Raw genomic sequence first — 19,320 nt, 5'->3', positions numbered from 1 at the left:
GACCTAGAGATCTTGTAAATACTGTTTTGCGAAACTTCCAAGTATAATTTATGCAAACCGATGGCAAAGAGTTTCCGGTGCCTTTCCCATGCTCGCTGAATGAAACCAGTACAGACAGACGTGGCACGGTAAGGATACCCTATCGGCACCATTGCTGGTCAATTATTCCGAATTCCGTTGGTGATTCTTTTAGTGCAAATGATTTTATTTCGCTGCTTTTGTTTCTTGAAGAGTGCGTTCAAGTGCGTTGTATTACGAATCAAAATTATCGTTTTTTACAAACACAACCGACGTCACTACGCTACCCTCTTTGTTGCCAAACTTAAACTTTGGCGACGGTATGACCGTTTGTAGTTCGAACAAACCGCCAAAGCTTTTAACCAGCTCACACTTGGTCCAGTTGCAGGAAGTAAGCACGAACAGCCCGTTATCCTCCAGCAGCCGATGCACGTTTGCGATGTAGCTTTTGCGCATCGTTTTGGAATCCGTCGGATGTATACTGATCGCGTCGTATGTACCTTTATCATGCACTACCTTAAACTTGCCCAAAGCCGTGACTTCCGATTCCGACATCAGGTCTACCACTTTGTAGTTGATGTTGGGGTACTTATGCTCTTTACAAATCGCCTTGGCCAGCTCGATAGCTTTCGGCGAGTAATCGATGCCGGTCAGATTCTCGAACCCATTCTGCGCAAGTTCGATCAGCATCATACCATTTCCGCAACCTGAAAGGAAAGCAGTAGAATGAATGATTTACGCGTAACTCGAATAATTCGTGACATTTTCAAGCTACTACCCAAATCAATGATTGAGTCGTCCAATTTGATGTTATTTTCCCGATTGCCGATCCAGGTAGCGATACGAAGCTGGCAATCCTCATCGAACCAAATATCACCGCAATCACCGTGATCGTGGAAGTTTTTCAACTCTAGTTCGTAGCTTTTTTCCCAATAGTGTTTCGTTCCCAGTACCGAGCCACCCAGTTCCTCAATCTCTTCATCCATTGACACAGGTGTGATGAACGTTATTACACGAAAAGAACAGAAATTTAGAGGCGAAAACCACGATTCAGTAGCTAAAATCGTTCCCACAACTTTCGGCAAAACAGAAATACAACAACGCGCTGGCGCATTTGACAGTCCGAGTTTGATGATAAATACACAAACGTTTTGTCAGTGACAGCTGACCAGCAGAACGGGACCAGTATACTGTTAGGCGTTTTGTAAACAATTTGGCTTCTCTAGTGGAAAATCAGCGTTGAAAAATGTTACCGTCCCAGCGGGATAGAAAATCAGGCTACATTTACAGGCTTAGTAAAAAGCTAGGGAACAATCTCGACCGTGAATACGATGTTGAACAGGCTAAAACGGCAATTAAAATTGAATGTAAGCTACGGCGTTTGACGTGCGATGGCACCGGAATTTTGTGTAAAGCAAGTAACTGATTGTTTTGTTGTGTTTTCAGCCGATTCCGACGATGAACTGGACAGTGTTACAATGACCGACACAGCATTACTTACCAGCCTAAAGATGACCTGTTCCGACAGCGAAGATTCGGCAGCCGGTGGTTCCACAGCGCAGACGGGCCACCTGGAAGAGCCTGCCGAAACGACCGTAATGTCAACAGTGTTTGGATTGCGGAACGATAGCGATCCGAGTGAGCTAACGATTGCAGCCGTGCTGAATATGTTCCGCAAGCTATCGAAACAAATCACTACCATCGACAAAAAAGCGGACAGTCTGCACAAACAGGTAGCGAACATATCGGACCGGTTGGGACGGGTAGAGAAAAAGATAGGCGTTTCGTTAGCAACGTTGGATCAGGTGAAGGATACGGTGTTAGTATCTCCGGAAGAGTCCGTTGATCCCAACCCACTTGGTCTAAATTTCATCAAAATCAGCAACGAAGAGGAGTTCGATGCGTTCGACGTGAAGCTTGCCACGGATGTGGAATTTTACACTACCGTTAAAACGTGGCTTACGATGAAATTAAATTCGAACGATCCGTACAGTCGGATGCACGATGCGATCGACTTGCTGTTTGATCGTAAATTTTTTGCTGCATGCAGCTGGACCGGTAGAAGCAAGGAAACGTCAAAAATATGTTTTTCCTCACGGGAAAATGTGTTCAAACTGTTTAGAACTATCGGCAGCAATAGGTTTGTCACCCTGGACGAATCCACCGTAAAGACGTTCTTGGTACTAAAGTTGCAATGCGCAGGAAACCGGGTGTTTTTGAAGGATATGTGCAAAAGTACATGCAGAAAACGAAAATTCAAATCAACAATGTAGTGCCGTATGCAAATCGTATAGAATGCAACGGATTTTTTTTTAGAAGAACAAAAATTCATGGCTATATAATAAAATGTAAAAAAACACTTCATCATTCCGGCAACCGTAGGCTCCATCCTTTTTTGGCTAGCTTCCGTTTTCACGAAGGAAAGACTACATTTACGTCACAATGAGCTTTTCTGAAATACTGCCCTGATTTACCACTCTTGTCTTAACAACGAACCTTCAGAGCTCTAAGTAATCACTATCACTAACATTACTATGGGCCCTAGAGAGTGACACTCGAATACTCCAGGGAAGAAAACTTCGAAGATCATTAGCTTCAGATTAGCTACTATGACGAGCTCTATGAGCTGTATGATGATCACATCAGGCTGTTTGTTAGGTTGTTTGTATAGCTTAGAGAGACGTCATTTCCTAAGGGAGGCTTTCGTCTCTTTTCATATCAGACATGTGGACGGTTCAGTCCGTTAAGTCCTTTTATATAGTCCACAGGGGCAGAGAAAAGGTGTAAGAGATCCATATTTTGATGGAGAGATGATGATCATGAATCATTGAAATGTCCGTATACCTAGAAGGTCATTGAATTCAATTAGTCAGCCTCCGGTAAGTTGATCATGCCATGAGAATGACACAGAACAACCGAGCCTGGAAAGCGAAATTGAATTGGGCGAGAAATGATGCCCCTCAGATGGTTCGGATAGTGCAGAATTTAAATAAAACCATATACACAAAATTGTACAACATATCACAAAAGAATATGTTTTATTAAGAAATTTGATATTTGAATTTTCATGTTTCTGCTGCTGCTGCTGTTGCTGCATGGCCGACTTGCTCGATCTGTATGCGTGTGTGTTTGTGTTTTGTGGGTATGTCTGCAATATGATTCTATTGTTTATGCTACAGTTATTGTAATTTTGCTTCTGGGTTTGCTTCTACATACTTTATACCGAATGGTTCAATAATAGTAATACACAGTCAATCGAAAGGATCGATAAACAAACACACTAATCACTTACTAATTTATGGAAACATTAAATCACTAAACTTTTTTTTCCCAATTTCAAACACATTGTACAAATTCGAAAGTTTAGAAAATGTAAAATTGAAAAGAAAAACGGAAGCACACACACACACATAGTAAAAAGAATGGAGAAACACTACACAAAGAAACTGAAACAATCAGTAGTAAGTTATAGCTAGAAAAAAGAGGATATTCCTTTCACTTACTTTGAACTGTTTTGTGTTTTCTTTCTCTTTTTTCTTCCTGTTTTTCTTCGGCTTATTTTTCGTTTTGGTTTTACTGTTTAATTGTTAAATACTAAGAATATCTGTATAAGTTTCTCTTTTTCTCATGTCTCTCTTTCTGTCTTCCGAGTTAAGTGTGTACTATCATCATCGCCCGCTTGCCGTCTTCAGTTTGAAGTTCTTCCTTACTCTTCCACTTTTGTTACTTCCTTCGCCTGTGTATACGTGTGAGTGTGCGTGTGTATGTGTATATATATTTTTATCTAATTTATATTGGCCTTTACATTCTGTTGCGTTTTTGCGGGGTTTTGGGTTTTCCAGTGTTTGCATCTTCAGTTTAATATTTTTGCTGCTTGTTTCGGTTGTTTTTTTACTTGTATTTCATTTCTCTATTTCCAACTGTTACCATCCTTCTTTATCATCTGGTTTTAATTGAGGAGCCATTTTGTTCTTCCGTTTTTCTACAACTGTTTTAAAACACTTACAACTGTCCGTCTGGCTTGATTCCAACTTTTTTTTTTCTCGTTTTATAGGGCCAGCAAAACGCATGAACGTTTCAACGAGCTTTGTTTTCTGTTTCTTATTTTTCATATTTTGTTTCCATATCGTTTTTCAAACTTCTGTCTTCTGTACTGTTTTTTCACGACCAGTTCACGCATACTTTCATTATTTTCTTAACGTTATATCGAATAATCGGTTTACTTTCGAGAGATGAGAACATCAAACATACAAGATAGTACACAAGACACAGCACAGCAGCTTACGGCGAACTTACGGCGATGGAAAATGGCGCATTTTGTAGCGTGTTTTCCTGCAATTTTATTTCTCACCTTCTTCTTGCTCGATGGTTCCTTTTTATTGAAGGGCGCGTCGGGATTTTCCTTTTATTATTTTCCTTTTGCCAGAGTAATATGCGTGTCTGTGGATGTGTGTGTGTGTGTTTGTGGCTGTTAGTGTGTTTGAACGTGTGTAACATCTATGCAAATCGCATTTATTTTGCTTCTCCAACAAACAGCAGAACAACGAAGGAAAAAATGAAACCCGCACTTCACAACTAGTAGCTCCGTGATACGTTCTACAGAAATGTCGGTAATAATTCGCTTAATTTTTGTTCCTGTTTTGCTTATCTATAACTGTGTGTAAAAGTGGGTTTAGTTTTGGGTTTTTCTTTTCTATGTTAGTTTGCACAACTTTCTCAGTTAGAGGAAAAACAAACCCTTTATTTCTTTTCTAGAACATAACCGACATACAGCATGTTTTATATGGGTAGATGCTTTCGTTTATTGTTTTATTTAGTCGAACTGGACGACCGGTAATTAAGTCAGCACAGTATCAAAGATATTTTGCAGAAAAAAATGGAAACAGAAACGGTACAGTGGAGCACCCTTACTTGCAGAATTGAAACTACACGCACGCAAGGATATTCCATCATGTTCGATAAAACGCTTCACTACAAGAAACTACGAAGGAGCCTGGGAAAGTGTCATTTATTTCTAGTCCGTTTGTATTATGTGTCGGTTTGTCTTGTTTTTACTATTTGTTCTTGCTTCTCTTTTTGATGTTTGCTTGTATTTTCTTAAGTGTGTATGTATTTTTTTTATCTCGCAATCGGTTTTTTTTCTTCTATGTTACATTCGTATTTGATTTTGTCCGTACTAAAATACATCATTTAAATTTATCTGATTTTTTTCTCCTTTATCTTTCCTGTTGAATGCCTGTCCGTTTTTTTTTTCAGCTCGTATCGAATATTTTCTAGAGCATACACACGTACACATACAAACCGAACATCCTGTACGAATCTGCCCGTTTAGTGGTCAGACTTAAAATCCGATTAATTCATGGATCGATCGGATGCTTTCAACCTTTGCATTTGTCTTATTTAAGAGAGACAATTTATGCTCAACTTTTTATTATACTTTTATTTTTATTTGCTTACACTTAGTGTGTGATCGTTCCTGGTGGATAGTGGTTGAAGGAAGAAACAAGTAGTTTTTTTTCTAAAATAAAGTCATCTACCGGGGGTATACCTTGAAGCACCAGTTCCGTTTCCGTTTACCGCACGATCAAGTTCACGAGTGTGTGTGTGTGTGTTACAGCAAGTAAAATGTTTATCTGCAAAAAAAAAAAAACTGCTTGTTGGCACTGAGAATCGTACCGGTAAATGTATAAATTGCAATTACTTGATACCGTTCACCACGTCGACTAATCGTGTAAGTTGTTAAAACTCTTGCCATACTAATGCTATATGGGTGTGTGTGTATTTATGCTGCTGTCTGGTTTGTTGAGTTCGAACGTTTTGTGTACGTGTCGGTGTGTATTCGTTCTCTCATGTCAGTTTTTTTATATGAATGATACAATGCTGCTCTAATCTGCTTAATAAATAACGCTACCGATCCCAGCACCGCAACACGAATAAAGAGGAAAGGGAGGGCAACCGCGGTACGGTGGCGTGGAAAAGATGGATCCCCATTGGAAGGGAAAGGGGGAGGTGTAGTTTGCACCCGTCCTCCCCACCAAAAAAAAGGATAAAATAAACACACGTAAAACATCTGTTTGCATCGCAAATCGAATGGAGCAGGAAAAGCTTGTTATTAAGATGTTTGCTAGGGTTTTCCTTATGTCCCATGCGCCCGTTGCTTAATTTAAATCAAGAGGAGGCAGCGCGATGATGTTGTGATCCGAAACCACAGACGAATCGGGGATCAGCATTGTATCCAGCCCGTTACTGCTGTTAATCGCTGCACCGATCAGAAACTGAGAAGTAGAATTGATGATGGCATGCATGGTTCTGCATTTACTGACGGTTTTTACGGACACCTGGAGCGGAGTGGAAATGGAAAGAAATATTTTAGTAAATGCAAGTCGTGCACACGTCGTGTTGGTATATTAATTGAAAACAGTGCTCCAGCGCAAGTTCAATGCTGCGTGAGTTAAGTATGAATCGAAGGTCTTCCGATTGCGCTTAGCAGAGTAAATTAAGCACCTAGCTTTATATAATGCTATGAAAGAGGCTACAACTCTCTGTAGAAAATATAACTATAGCTTTATGTAAAAAAATCGCGCTAGAAGCCTTGATGCTGCTCGGCTTAGATGGTGATGTCTCACGCTTTTCCATCGTAATTTTCCTATCTTTCTTATCCTACGAGCTATCCTGTGATCTCTGTGTCATTTGTCGCTAGTAAAATGTGTGAAATAAGCTAACAATCTAATTTTATATTGCCTTTAAGTTGGTTTTCGAAAGCCCACAACATAAACCAACGTAAAGGCTGTTATGGTGGTAAAAAAGCGTGCACAGAGAACGAGCATCTCTCCGTTAGTTTTGACCGCAAAATCAATACTATTCAAAGGTTTCAAAATAACTATATTTGATCGAAAAAATTATTATTTTTGTTTCGACAAAATTGTCATAAAATAACATCATAGCAAATTAAGAGAAAAGTAATGTAAAAAAATTTGTACGTTTTTCAAGTTGAACTATACTGCGCATCGGAAGATATTAACAGCGAATCATTTCTTCTTTCAAATCACTTAAAATTTAAGTTTTTAATTAAACTTATGTTATGCTGGTGCAAAACGTGCAGAACAGCGCTGGAACAAACTATTTTTACTGCTCGTCTGCAGTGCTACAAAATGTAGTTCTTTCTCTACTTCTTTTACTTGTAGTGCTGCGGAGTGGATAATGTAGCGCCAAGATGGGTAAAGAAAGGTGCGATACTCAAAACCACACAAACACACGCACATTAGCGGCAATAGTAGTGTTCAAACTAATGCTACTGCCGCTATATGCTCACCAACGAAAACTAACGAACCGCTGAGCCAAGACACCCGAGGTTGACCCAGTGGGTTGGGTTCACCGAACCCGTGACCGACCAAAGCATGAACTAGGATGCGTTGGGTTGCTTCTGCTTGTTGTGGAGCTTTAGGAATCGTTTAAGCTTTCGCACTGCTCAAACGACACAAAATGGCGTATGATGTTTGGTCATGGCAGGCCAGCGAGATAAGAGGTGGAGCAAAGGGATCCAGGAGAAGAGTGAGACGGAAAGAGGGGGGGGGGGGGGACAAAGATAGAAAGAAAAACAAAAAGTGATACAATTAAAGAGTTAAAACCCAAGAAGTGTAATGGGCGTGTGGCGTTTGTTTTTTTAAATAAAGCAGCAAAACAGAACAGGGTTTGTTGTTTGGTTTGTTTGTTCTTGAGCGTTTCCGTTTCGTACGAAACATTTTGTTCCGATGGTAGTGGAAACCATTTTTCACCTTCCTCTTTTAGAGCCCTCAATGTTGCCAACCAAGTGGGCCAGAAGGGCTCTTCAAAAACCTGCAAACGAAAGAACGGAACTGTGTGCGGCAACGCACGAATATTTACCTTTCTCCTTCTTCTCAGCCTTCGGTGGTTTGTTCTGTTTGTCTTTGGACTTGCCCTGGTTGCAATTTTTGTTGACCACTCTCGTCGTCTGGCAGGTGGTATCGCTGGACTGCTTCAGGCTATCCGTGCGGGACATCTGTCCATTGATGTCGCAGTCGGACCAGGCACCCTTGTCGTAACGGCAGGCTACAGAAGCGAACAACAACGGCGAAGGATATTAATACAAAATGGAACATTATCCAGCGCATTTAACTTTAAACGCTGCGTTCCGATAAAATCGTTCATTGTCAGCACTCAATTCGGGAAAGGAGATTTTTTTGGGCGATGATTCCCAATTCTCAGATATGTCACAGAGGATTTTTGTTAAAACACTAAATGGGCAGGGCATCATTCACGTAACGTTAAGTAGCGGAAAGAAGTCGTGATTTTTACGCGTGACCCTTTTTTACGGGAAACACACACATACGGCCTGTATTATGTACCATGTTTACTTACCCTTTTTGCACTTCTTCTCAATGGTACGGGTCTGGACGCAGGACGATTCGCCCTTTTTCAGCGAAAGGGTTCGGGAACGTTTGTTGGTGGTAGCGTCACACTCGGTCCACGGTCCCTTGGTGTAGCGGCACTGGGAGTCTACGCAGGTGGGACGTTCCAGAGGAAGAAAACAGGATGAAAGGAAATTAAAAATGGCCAGGAAGAATTGTTAGAAAATTATGTTAATGAAGTTTGAAGTACATTTCTAGATTGACATTACCGTTGTCACTATAAATGGTTATTAGTAAGGTTAGTTTGGTAAATGTATTTCCTTTTGTTAAGGACTAAGCCACACTTTGGTTAGTAATCTACATGCTAAAGGAAGAATGTAAAATACCGAAAACTTATATTGTTTAAACACACTCACACAAATCATAGATCAATTCAATAGAGCTTAAAAGCATAATTTTATATCGAACGTATTTATTTATTTATTTATTTACAATTGATTATGACGGTCCAATGCCGTATTGTCAACACCGCTTGTGTTGAAAAAAAAAAAAACAAAATTACAATCATATTGATAAGGCATTTCCTCCCTATTATTTGCCTTATCCCGGGCATACTCGGTTGTGGATGGTTGTGGTGATGGTGTTGATGATGCTGATGATGATGATGATGATGATGATGATGATGTATTCGCGGATGATGGTCCGGTTCTAATGCGGTGGCTATTGTAATGATGGTAGTTGGTTGCATCCGAGTTCCGGCTATTGTGGTGTTGTGGCTGATCTATTGTTGATCATTTTGTTATGGTCTGGACTGTAACGAACAAATAAACATCGTTAAGACAGCACGAACATTTATTTGTCTTCGTACAGTGTTCTCCAGTGCATTCCAGCAATGACATTCCAAGCTCAATCTAGTCGACGTCCAATCAAAGGATGATCGACAAGCTCTATCCCGCAGCAGCGAAAGCGACTTCACTACTCCCGAGACTGAACCCGCCGAACACCCCGAACCCGACGCCAACATTGTCAAACTCAATGTGCCAAAACTGGACTGGAGTGGAGAACACTGCACTTTGAACAACGCCTGCCTCCCTTTTACGGCAGTGTTGGAATCACCCTCGAGTGCTATTGCCCAGTCATCGGATCACCCGTGGCACTACAAAAAATACACTTAAAACATAGACAACACAACATTTAACAAAAAAGGAATTGGGGAATACGAACAAGGATTGGAAGGATACTTGGGATGTGGAATCATAGGACAAGACCGTTGTCTCTGGCGAATCGGTAAATGATCCTCATGTAGAGGAGGTCCCTGGTAGCCAACACTTCTCTGATTTCTGTACCCGGTCGTCTGCCGACATTCTCGACTGCGCTCAACAAGGAGGGTCTTGCGGTTTCAAATTCCACGCAGGACCACAGAAGGTGATCCACATCGTGGAATCCGTTACCGCAGCCACATACTTTTGTCTGAGCCAGAGTTATACGCTGTAGATGAGCATTCAACGCAAAATGATTCGACATCAGTCGAGACATCATCCGTATGAACGCCCGGTCCACAGAGAGCCCATCGAACCAAGGCCGCAGGGACACTTGCGGAGAGATCGAGAAAAGAAAACGCCCGAGTTCATCCGCCTCCCACATGCTCTGCCAGCGAGACAGGAAAAGTTGCTGTGGGAAACGAAGGAACTCCTGGGCCAAGATAGGTCGGTCGTAAAAAGCGCCTTCTTGGACGCCTGTTTTGGCCAGTGAGTCTGCCTTTTCATTGCCGGGAATTCCACAATGAGAAGGGACCCAAATTAGCGAGATCCTATACGCCTTATCGAACATTGAGCCAAGCAGTTCAATGATTTTTATGGTGAGGAAATCCTGACTCTTAACAGCCTTCGGAGATCTCAGAGCTTCAATAGCACTAAGGCTATCAGTGAAGATGAAGTACTGATCCGAAGGTCTCGCTGCTATCATCGATAGTGCGTAAAATATTGCGGCTAGCTCTGCGGTGTAAACACTACATGGCTGCCTCAATTTGAAAAAAGCTTCGGTGAACTCGCTAAAAACACCGAAGCCAGTGCCCTCCTCAGAGGATGATCCATCAGTGTAGTACTGGCTTATTTGGTCTAAATGACCATACTTATCCATGAAAATACCCGGAACTACCCTCGGGCGAAGATCATTAGGTATGGTCTTAATTTCCTCGTGCAATGAGGAATCTGTTATTAAAATGGAACTGTAGTTCTCAGGAAGGGCAGCACGATTTAATGCCTGTGGAGCGCTAGCATGCACATGTAGGGCAACAAAATCTTCGTAGATCTTGAGGATTTTGCTCTTAGAACCTGTCTCTAGAAGCGCTTCAAAATTTTCTATTATCAAGGGATTTGATACTGAACAACGGACTAGAAGGCGAAGCGACAGCATTTCAAAACGTAGTTTGAGCGGCATCACTCCGGTCATCACTTCTAGGGACATGTTGTGTGTGGATTTCATGGTCCCTAGTGCGAGTCTAAGACAGCGGTACTGTAGCCTTTCAAGCTTGAGTATCAACGTATTGGATGCCCAATGGAAGCATATGCTTCCATATTCCAATACGGATAGCACCGTTGTCTTATACAGTCTCAGGACGTCTGATGGATGTGCGCCCCACCAGAATCCTGTGACTGTCCTTAGAAAGTTGATTCTTTTACTGCATTTTTGCACCAGACGGGTGAAGTGAGTACTCCAGTTTAGCCTAGAATTGAACCATACACCAAGGTATCGAAAATTGTCGGTAATTGATATCTTTTCACCATACAGAAAGACATCAATTTTCGGGTCATATAGCCTTTTCTCCCTGTTTTTTCCCGTATCGCTAAAAGGAGAAAAGACTACCATCTCAGTTTTCGTTGCAGAGAACTTGATACCAAGGTTTTCAGACCACTCGGAAAGATTGTCCAGAGTGGTTTGTAAAGCCAGTTGTATTTCGTCGGCGTCTCTGCTTGCAACAGATATAACGCCGTCGTCTGCCAATTGTCTAAGACTGCAGTTTGGCGCTAGACAAGAGTCTATCTCACTAACATAAAAGTTATATAACAGTGGGCTCAAGCAGGACCCTTGTGCTAGTCCATGGAAACTGGTCCGTTTTAACTGCACGTGACCATTGTTGAAATTCATAGCTTTTTCCGACAAAAGGTTGAATAATAAGTTATTCAACTTTGGTCCCAGGCCCGCATTTTCTAACTTTTGACTCAGTTTGTATGGAGAAACTGAGTCAAATGCCCCCTGTATGTCAAGGAAGATAGACCCCATGTTCTGCTTGCGTGCACGGGCAAGCTCTATTTCAGTCACCAAAAGCGCTAAACAGTCATTAGTACCTCTGGCTTTACGAAAACCAAACTGAGTACTTGAGAGAAGGTTGTTGGTTTCCAACCATTCTTCTAACCGTAAAAGAATCATCCTTTCAAGGAGTTTTCTCAGACACGAAAGTAATGATATCGGCCGATATGAATCGTGTCTTGATGGCGGTTTGCCAGGCTTCAAAATAGTGACAACTTTCACTTCCCTCCATTCTTGCGGGACGCTGTTGAACTCCAACATATCGTTGAAGATTCTTAACAGACGTTTCTTGCCCATGTCGGGAAGATTTTGCAGCAGTTTGCTGTTGATCTGATCCAGGCCTGGGGAAGAATTTTTGCTTGAAAGGAGAGCAAGCGATAGCTCAACCATAGTGAACGGTGAGTCCATGATAGGGTCACTGCCAGGCGCATTTTGATGAAAGTTCTGCGCAGGAACGAAATCAGGGCAAAGCTTGTGGGCAAATTCATTTAGCCACTCGCCAGAAAAGCTTTCGCTCTCGTTGATGTTGTTGCTGTTTCGCATCCTTCTAGCCATCCTCCAAAGCGAATTAAGTGATGCGGAAGGGTCTAGGTTATTGACGTATCTACGCCAATAACCCTTTTTCTTCGCCTTCAACAGGTTTTTACACGATCTCTCCAGTCCTTTATATTTTTCATATAAAGACCTTGAGCCCGTGTCCCGGAATGCTTTAAACGCCTCCCGCTTCTTATTAAAAGCCGCTTGGCAATCCTTGTCCCACCAAGGAGTGGGAGGTTTTTTGAATGTCCTTGCTTGGTGGGAACGCCTTGTTTGGGCCTCAAGAGCGCACTTGTTTATAATTGAAACAAGTTTTTCGTACTCCTGAACTGGAGACAAATCTTCCAAGTCAAGAGAAAGCGAAGCGGCTACTAATTCACCGTATCTTGTCCAGTCGATGTTCCTCGTTAAGTCACATTTAACGGGGATTCCACCTCCTGGACATCCTCCCTTGATGTAGGAAATTTCTATCGGCAAGTGATCACTGCCGATAGGGTCCTGGATCACCTTCCAGCTAAAATCCAGGGCCATCGCTGATGGACATAGAGACAGGTCCAGTGCACTCGCCCTACTCTTCGGTGTGTGCATCCTAGTTGCCTCTCCTGAGTTGAGGATTGAAAACCCAAATCTGTCGCAGATGTCTCGGATAATTGGAGCGCGAATGTCATCCTTATCGCAGCCCCAGTCGATTCCATGGGAGTTGAAATCTCCCAGGATCAAAAGTGGTCCAGGCAAGACCGCTGCTAAATTTCCAAGATCCTCTTTGATCTTTTCAATTTTTTCTTTTTCATTGTTGGCTATCGGGGGGATATAAATGGATGCAATTGTCACGTGAAGATCGCCAATTTTTGCCTTGACTGCGACATTTTCGATAATTTCTTGCCTAGGGGTAGGTATTCTGTTGAAAGCGTGACTCTTTCGAACACCAATTAGTACTCCCCCACCCCTTGTAATGCGATCTTCACGGATTATATTATATCCAGGGAAGGTAAGATTAATTTCTTCCGATAGCCAAGTTTCACAGAGGGCGAACACATCGCAGTTGTGCTCGCCCACTAATGCTTTAAAGGAGTCTAGCTTGCCAAGCAAACTCCTACAGTTCCACTGTAAGATGGTAGCCCTTGGAGGAATTAATCGTCCAATCGGACCATCATGCTCAAGCATGGCCATTGGGCCAGCCACTGTTTGATCATCCCCTTCAGGAAAGGAAGGGCCCAAGTAGCGATCATGTGCAGGTGCTGCGGGAGGTTGAGGGTCATGAGGAGGGACTCTAGGATCTCGGAAAGGGACGGGGTAGGGGTTTTCGGACAACCCCCGATTGGAAAAGCCAAGCTTTCCAGAGGGGCTTCGGTCCGGGGAGATCGCTTTTTCTTGGGCTCCTTCCTGGCAATTTGGGGAGCGGGAATGGGATGTTCAGCATCTCGTTTTTGGACTGGGGTGGAAGCTTTAGCTTTGGCGAGACGCTGTTGTGCCAAGGATTTAGTTTTTGTCCTTAGGACTTTCCTTTGTACCTTTTTATAAGGTACTCTCTTCACCGGTCTCAATGGCACCTGTTCGAGTGCAGTCGGGCTGGACTTGCCATTTGCATCTGTACCCAAAACAGCAAAAGGGTTTGATGCGTTTGCTCCCTTTAGAGCATCGCTGTACGATCCGCGTGCCCTTTCGGATATTGTTTTCGTCTGCTCCTTTTGGAGTTTTCGGTACACGGGGCACAAAGCTACCTCGTGCCACTCGTCCCGGCAATGCGAACATTTTTGGGAGGGAGCTTTGCACTCCTCGGTGGCATGTGCCCCTCTGCATTTTCCACAGGAAGTTTTGCGAGTGCAAAACGCATCGGCATGCCCAATCCGACTGCACTTTGAACAAGTGGCCACCCTTGGTACGTACGGCCGGTCAATGGGTATCCTGAGGCCTTCTAGAATGAGGGCCTGCGGGAGTACCGTACCCTCAAACGTAACCCGGATTGAGGAGGTCGGGACATATTTTTTTTCTGGCTTGCTTGAAGCATCAAGCTTGAAGAGCTTTTTTGCTTCAAGCACTTTTATCTTGGGCGAGTTCGGAGTTTGAAAAACCCCAAAGCCCAATTGCACCACTTCCTCCTCAGGGTAATCGAAATCCTCGATTACGCCGGAAACCTCAACCAGACTACCGGGAATATAAACCCGGTAGTGCTCCGTATATTCTGGGTCAGCCGCAATGACGTTGGCTTGAGCCCGGTCCTTTGCGGTAACCCTGATCTTGTTTGGGCGCATCCGAAAAACATCGGCAACGCCCGGGTACTTTTTGAATACCGATGCCGCGATCGTCCTTACATCGAGTTGTTTAACTCGCGGCATAAAATACACTATTGGCTTACCCTCCCACGACGGCGGGTAAGCACGCGCTCGGTGTTCTGATAGCGGCTCGTTAGTTGCTACCAGCGGGGCACCCTTTGTCAGCGGGGCACTTTTTGTCACCTGGGCACTCTTTGCCAAAGTGACACTACTACAAGTGGCCTTCGATGTCGAAGGCCTTTCGTCCAAGGCAATTTTTTTTGCCGCTGGTGCAGCCTTGGGACGCCCTGGCTTTCTTTTCACTTCTTTCGAGTAATCATTCTCCCGATCGGAGTCGGAAGCATCCTGCTCTACCGCCATGGTAGGGCCGGAGACAACGGAGCGGATAAAAAAAGGGGTAACACTTACCGTATCACACGATGCACAAATAAACACACACCGACACACACACACTAACTTGTAGCACAAGCGCCGATCAAAGCGATAGCGTTGCGTTGATACGCTTGCTTATCGCTACGATCAGCAGCAACGATACACACACTCACAACACAAGAACACACGTCGATCGCCACTCGATCGATAGAAGTAACGGTACACTCTCCGCACGAATATCGGAGTAAGACGGAGACACCGATAGGTGCGTTACGGGTAATCGCGTTGACTACGCACCCGCACTCGAGAACAATAGCCTCTTTCTGCCGTATACAAATGATCCGTAAAGACGCTTTCGAGCGAAACACGTCCTTTCGCTACGGAAGCTGGAGGCAGACTGATCGAACGTATTTATTATAATTAGAAAGCGTTAGCTCGAATGTTAAAGAACTAAACCTATGGTGCTGAACGGTTTTAGTAGACTTCATTACTTTTTTCCATTTAGCTTTTCAAAGCTAAGGTACGTTGAGATATCTCACTGTTTCAATGTGTTTCCTGACTTCTTTGACTTGATTGCTACCCTAATTGTCTAAAAACTATAAGCTTAAATATAATTTTAGTAACGATAACTTGGCGGGTGTAAAATAATTAAAACTTTACATGCAAATTGCAGCGACATATTTATTCATTTCGTAATTTAAACCAATCCTATGGATTTGTCCCTAATGCACGTTAGCAAAAGTCCTAACGGATGGTAAAATTTACCTCCACTCGTGCAATGGTCTGCTGTAAATAAAAACCAAAGTAAAAAGAAAAAAAGGGCGAGTAAAAATGTCTCCACCAGGTAATGAATTTAGCTTTACCGGACCCAAGTACAAACAAAGCTGCAGCGGGATTGTGCGGGATCGTACAGCGCTAGCACCTGAAGCAATATGCCATTTGTAGCACATTTTATGAATTATTTGCACACATTGTACGGCAAAAAGCAACCGTTTGCAAGGGAAGCGCCCGCTGGACAAAAAGGGTTTGCCATTTTGTGCAAATCAAAGAAGAACTCGACCACACGGGTGAATGTGAATGTATTGCCCGGTGCTGCTGTGCGGGACATGAAAAATGAAAATGGTAATCATAGTGCTCAGTGAACGGTGCAGCTTGGGGACGATTTGCGAAAGCAATTTTCATCCCCACAAATGGATGCATCGTGCCGTGTTGCAGTTGAGCTGTTTTAGTGTTTCATCCTCAACTTCTAGCTTTTGCAAAGCTTTTCTACACACACACACACACACACTGTCCAAAGGGGATGCAATTGGCAAGGATAGAGAACAGTGTTGTGGTATGCTGAATATCCCACCACATACAAACACCAATGACCATGATCACACATTCACACACACACACGCACACATGTTCCAGGGCAGGACAAAGCATTCGGTAATGTTTGTGAGGTAAACTTAATTTTGATTAAATTCATTCCACAAGGCTGCCCTTTTTGTTTGGACGAGGAGAGTTGGGATTAGGCAGAGGGAAAAGAGCAGGGTTAGAGCTGTGTGTCCTGGTACCGCAAAACATAAACGTACACAGACGCATCACAAATGTCGCGTCCAAGAAGTAGCGTCGGAGCAGCACATAACCGCTCCGGGCAATTGTTTGAGGTTAGGGCATCGACGTCCACTAACTGATTCTTAGTAGCGCTGTGTTGCAGGATTGGTGTCATAGGGGCGTCCGTCTAATTAGTGTGTGATCGTTGTGTGTGTGTGTGTGAGGGATTCAATCCTTTCATACACAACATGCCGATCGACATGCTTTTGGTTCGGTGACCTTTGCGGATCAGGCTAGAACTGTGGTTAGCAGTTTCGGTCCGAGTACGCTTGTTCAGCTGTTTGTAGCTACGCTGATCTATCGCATTAGGTCGTATGGTCGTATCCCGATTGCTGTATCAAAAGCCTCGGTCAATCCTCGCGTACACTGGCGAATTAGGTAGGTAATAAATTAACACCGAAACATGGGTCCATTTCAAACATTGGATTGCTGGTCGGTTTGGTTACAAACAGGCTAATAAATTATCTCGAAGAAGTGTAAATAGAGTTCAAGCTTTATAGTGACTTCCAAGCTAAATGTGCTTCAGCTGTAGCAGTAATAAAAGCAGTATAGATACAGCAAGACGGATGCAAAATGGCTGAAATTTCTAATAAGGTTTTGGTACTTTCAAACAGTTTGAAAACCAAAAGGACTTTTGCTTTTAAAATTATATAAATTTTCATTTTTAAATGTTTTTTCTCATAATAATCGTTAGTTCTTTTTCTTTGGCTATGAAACCACCTCAAAAGGGTCCTATCGCTAGTACTGATTTTCTTAACGTAAATGTTCCCGGAAGCTTAATGGTTAATCTTACTTAAAGGGAGAGGACTTGAACAGGACTCGTTAATTGATCCTGCCACAAAAATATCAAACAATCAACTATTAATATTAAATTATTATCTAAAAAAATAATACAAAAGTAGTAAAGCGTTTTTACTCTTAAAATACGTTCGACATTTCTGAAGTAATTTCTTACAATAAAATTAATGGAAGAGTAAATAAAATAAAATCAAAAACTAGCACATCTAATCCACTACACTACACAAATCACATCCAAAAGCATATTGTTAGTAGATTAGTATTTCACTCCAGGTTAGTGCATGGGCAACGTTCGTTGGCCTCCCCGCCTCAATCGAATCCACAATGCCACTCCCATAAAGTTCGTTAGTCAAGCGAGCCACTCCGTAGCAGGAAACCAAAATGCACTTACTCGCTGCGGCCGGTTCGGAACGGGTCGCGTCAGTCGGTTTCACCTTTTTCTGGCCTTTGCGGCCCGGCTGTTGCTGTTCCTGTTTCGGTTGCTGATCCTGGTGCCGCTGATGCGTGCTGTAAGGGGAAAGTTTTTCTTTCTTGTGGTTCTTCTTACCGGCGGCCGCACTGCCTCCGTTCTTGGTGCCACGCTCGTTGCGGATCAGCACCTCCCGGTCGTCCTCCTGCCAGATCTCCTTCAGCCCATTGTCGTTGACCGGCTGGGCGGCTTCGGCGGCAGCGACCGATTTCTTCGGATCGTGCGCACCACTGCTGGATGCGGCCGGCGTACAGTAGGTTTGGGTCGGGAAGGTTGTCAGTGACACCACCGCCAGAAACGATATTACGAGAATGTTCATCTGTGTAAGAAAGAAGAGAAGGAGAGAGAGAGAGAGTGAGAGAGAGTGAGATAGAGTGAGGAAAAACACACACTTTTAATTAGAATATGAAGGGACAGAAATTGTTATTTGCTTTCCTAATTGACAGCTTTTCCTTCAGTAAAGATCCAAGCAAAACTTGTGTGTAGAAAATTCGCGCAACGCAGTGTGAATAACACAGTTAAAATATCTTTATCAATATCATATTTTATGTAAAATTCGGATAATTTTTTTCAAAAAAATATTTCTTCAAGCTCATATTTAATTCTTGAGCTGGGTGGACACGACCTTCTCGTTACCATTTCCCATTCAAGTGATAAAATTTATTCAAGAGCTTTCCATTTAAATCCCTCAATAGTTACCGATCTTGCCAGCATAATGATTCTGATAACTACAATAAAAAATATTAGCTGTGTGTAAAATCTTTAGTGCCCGACTGTTTAGCTAGATAGATCGGTCAATATTGGCAGCCACTTCACATTGCAGTCTGCAGCAACGGTGAGGTCGAATATGATGCGACCCAGGGCAAGGCAATAGAGCACACCACTAATCATCGTAAGCATGATGGACAGTTCGTCAAGATACGACAGAGTTTACCCCAGCAGCACCCTGTTTCGATCTAATTTCCCACCAGGTTGTACTTTCCCGACTCCAGCTCGAACTTTATCGCCCGACCGTGCAACAGCCGTCCGATGATCGGGCCGCATATAAAGCACAACACCACATCGATTCATCTTCCACACCGTTGCTGACCGGCGTGAGTTGCAAAACGTGTCCAGTTTTCCTCTCCCAACTTCCATCTTCACAATCTCCCAGCGGAAGGATGAAAGCAGGTTTAGCTTATGAGCGATGATGGTAGCCTAGGCACATGATGGATGGAACCGTACCGATAGAATGGGCAATGGTCACCAAAAGCGGTGCGTGTGCGTGTGTGTTAGTTTTGATCCCTAAGCGGCTGTACGGTGAACGTGTGGCTCCAAGTCTTGGGCAAAGAAATACGCACAACGGCTCACAGCAACAACACCGGAGACTCGGCGGACGATGTAATAATAAATTCTAATTATTTTTCCAGTCCCCTTTGTGCCTGGGCGCTGCTTTGTTGCCCTTGGTGGTCCTTCGTGGTTGCAAAAAACGGTATGGTCCTGGCACATATATCCGTGCACCGGATGGTCACTGGTTATACTTTATTAGCATTTCGCTCTCCTATGCGCTTTGCTGGTGGTCTTGGCGTGGGTTGTA

The 19,320-nt window shown here is 43.2% G+C and overlaps 4 protein-coding genes across 4 annotated transcripts in view; 2 read left to right on the top strand and 2 right to left on the bottom strand.

Moving 5' to 3' along the window:
* LOC126565954 (EEF1A lysine methyltransferase 2) overlaps positions 1-1,004 on the bottom strand; it is a 176,464-nt gene extending 175,460 nt beyond the window's left edge. Inside the window, exons 1-2 of the mRNA XM_050223154.1 lie at positions 797-1,004; positions 284-725 (exon numbers count right to left, since the gene is read on the bottom strand). Of these exons, the coding sequence (XP_050079111.1) occupies positions 284-725; positions 797-1,004 (650 nt within the window). The remainder of the gene's footprint in view (positions 1-283; positions 726-796) is intronic.
* LOC126563457 (uncharacterized) overlaps positions 1-19,320 on the top strand; it is a 420,587-nt gene that overhangs the window by 316,511 nt on the left and 84,756 nt on the right. The gene's annotated exons all lie outside the window — the stretch shown is intronic.
* Positions 1-19,320, top strand: part of LOC126561112 (gamma-soluble NSF attachment protein) — a 487,575-nt gene that overhangs the window by 417,570 nt on the left and 50,685 nt on the right. The gene's annotated exons all lie outside the window — the stretch shown is intronic.
* LOC126562868 (uncharacterized) lies at positions 6,284-18,064 on the bottom strand. Its single transcript, XM_050219462.1, has 4 exons — positions 17,667-18,064; positions 8,398-8,535; positions 7,903-8,088; positions 6,284-6,356 (listed from the first exon to the last, which is right to left on the bottom strand). Exons 1-4 carry the CDS (start codon positions 18,061-18,063, stop codon positions 6,334-6,336), a joined length of 744 nt encoding a protein of 247 aa, XP_050075419.1. The 5' UTR covers position 18,064; the 3' UTR covers positions 6,284-6,333.

Source organism: Anopheles maculipalpis, chromosome 3RL, assembly GCF_943734695.1.
Source record: "Anopheles maculipalpis chromosome 3RL, idAnoMacuDA_375_x, whole genome shotgun sequence".
Taxonomy (NCBI): domain Eukaryota; kingdom Metazoa; phylum Arthropoda; class Insecta; order Diptera; family Culicidae; genus Anopheles; species Anopheles maculipalpis.
The sequence above is the reverse complement of the archived record's forward strand: the minus strand, read 5'-3'. Positions and strand labels throughout refer to the sequence as shown.

Excerpts from the sequence above, each read along its gene's own strand:
- LOC126562868 (XM_050219462.1), bottom strand. The coding sequence starts at position 18,063 with ATGAACATTCTCGTAATATCGTTTCTGGCGGTGGTGTCACTGACAACC. Across the intron at positions 8,536-17,666 it reads TTCCGAACCGGCCGCAGCGA|ACTCCCAGTGCCGCTACACC; the intron begins GTAAGTGCATTT and ends CCACCTGCGTAG. Across the intron at positions 8,089-8,397 it reads TGAGAAGAAGTGCAAAAAGG|CCTGCCGTTACGACAAGGGT; the intron begins GTAAGTAAACAT and ends TCGCTTCTGTAG.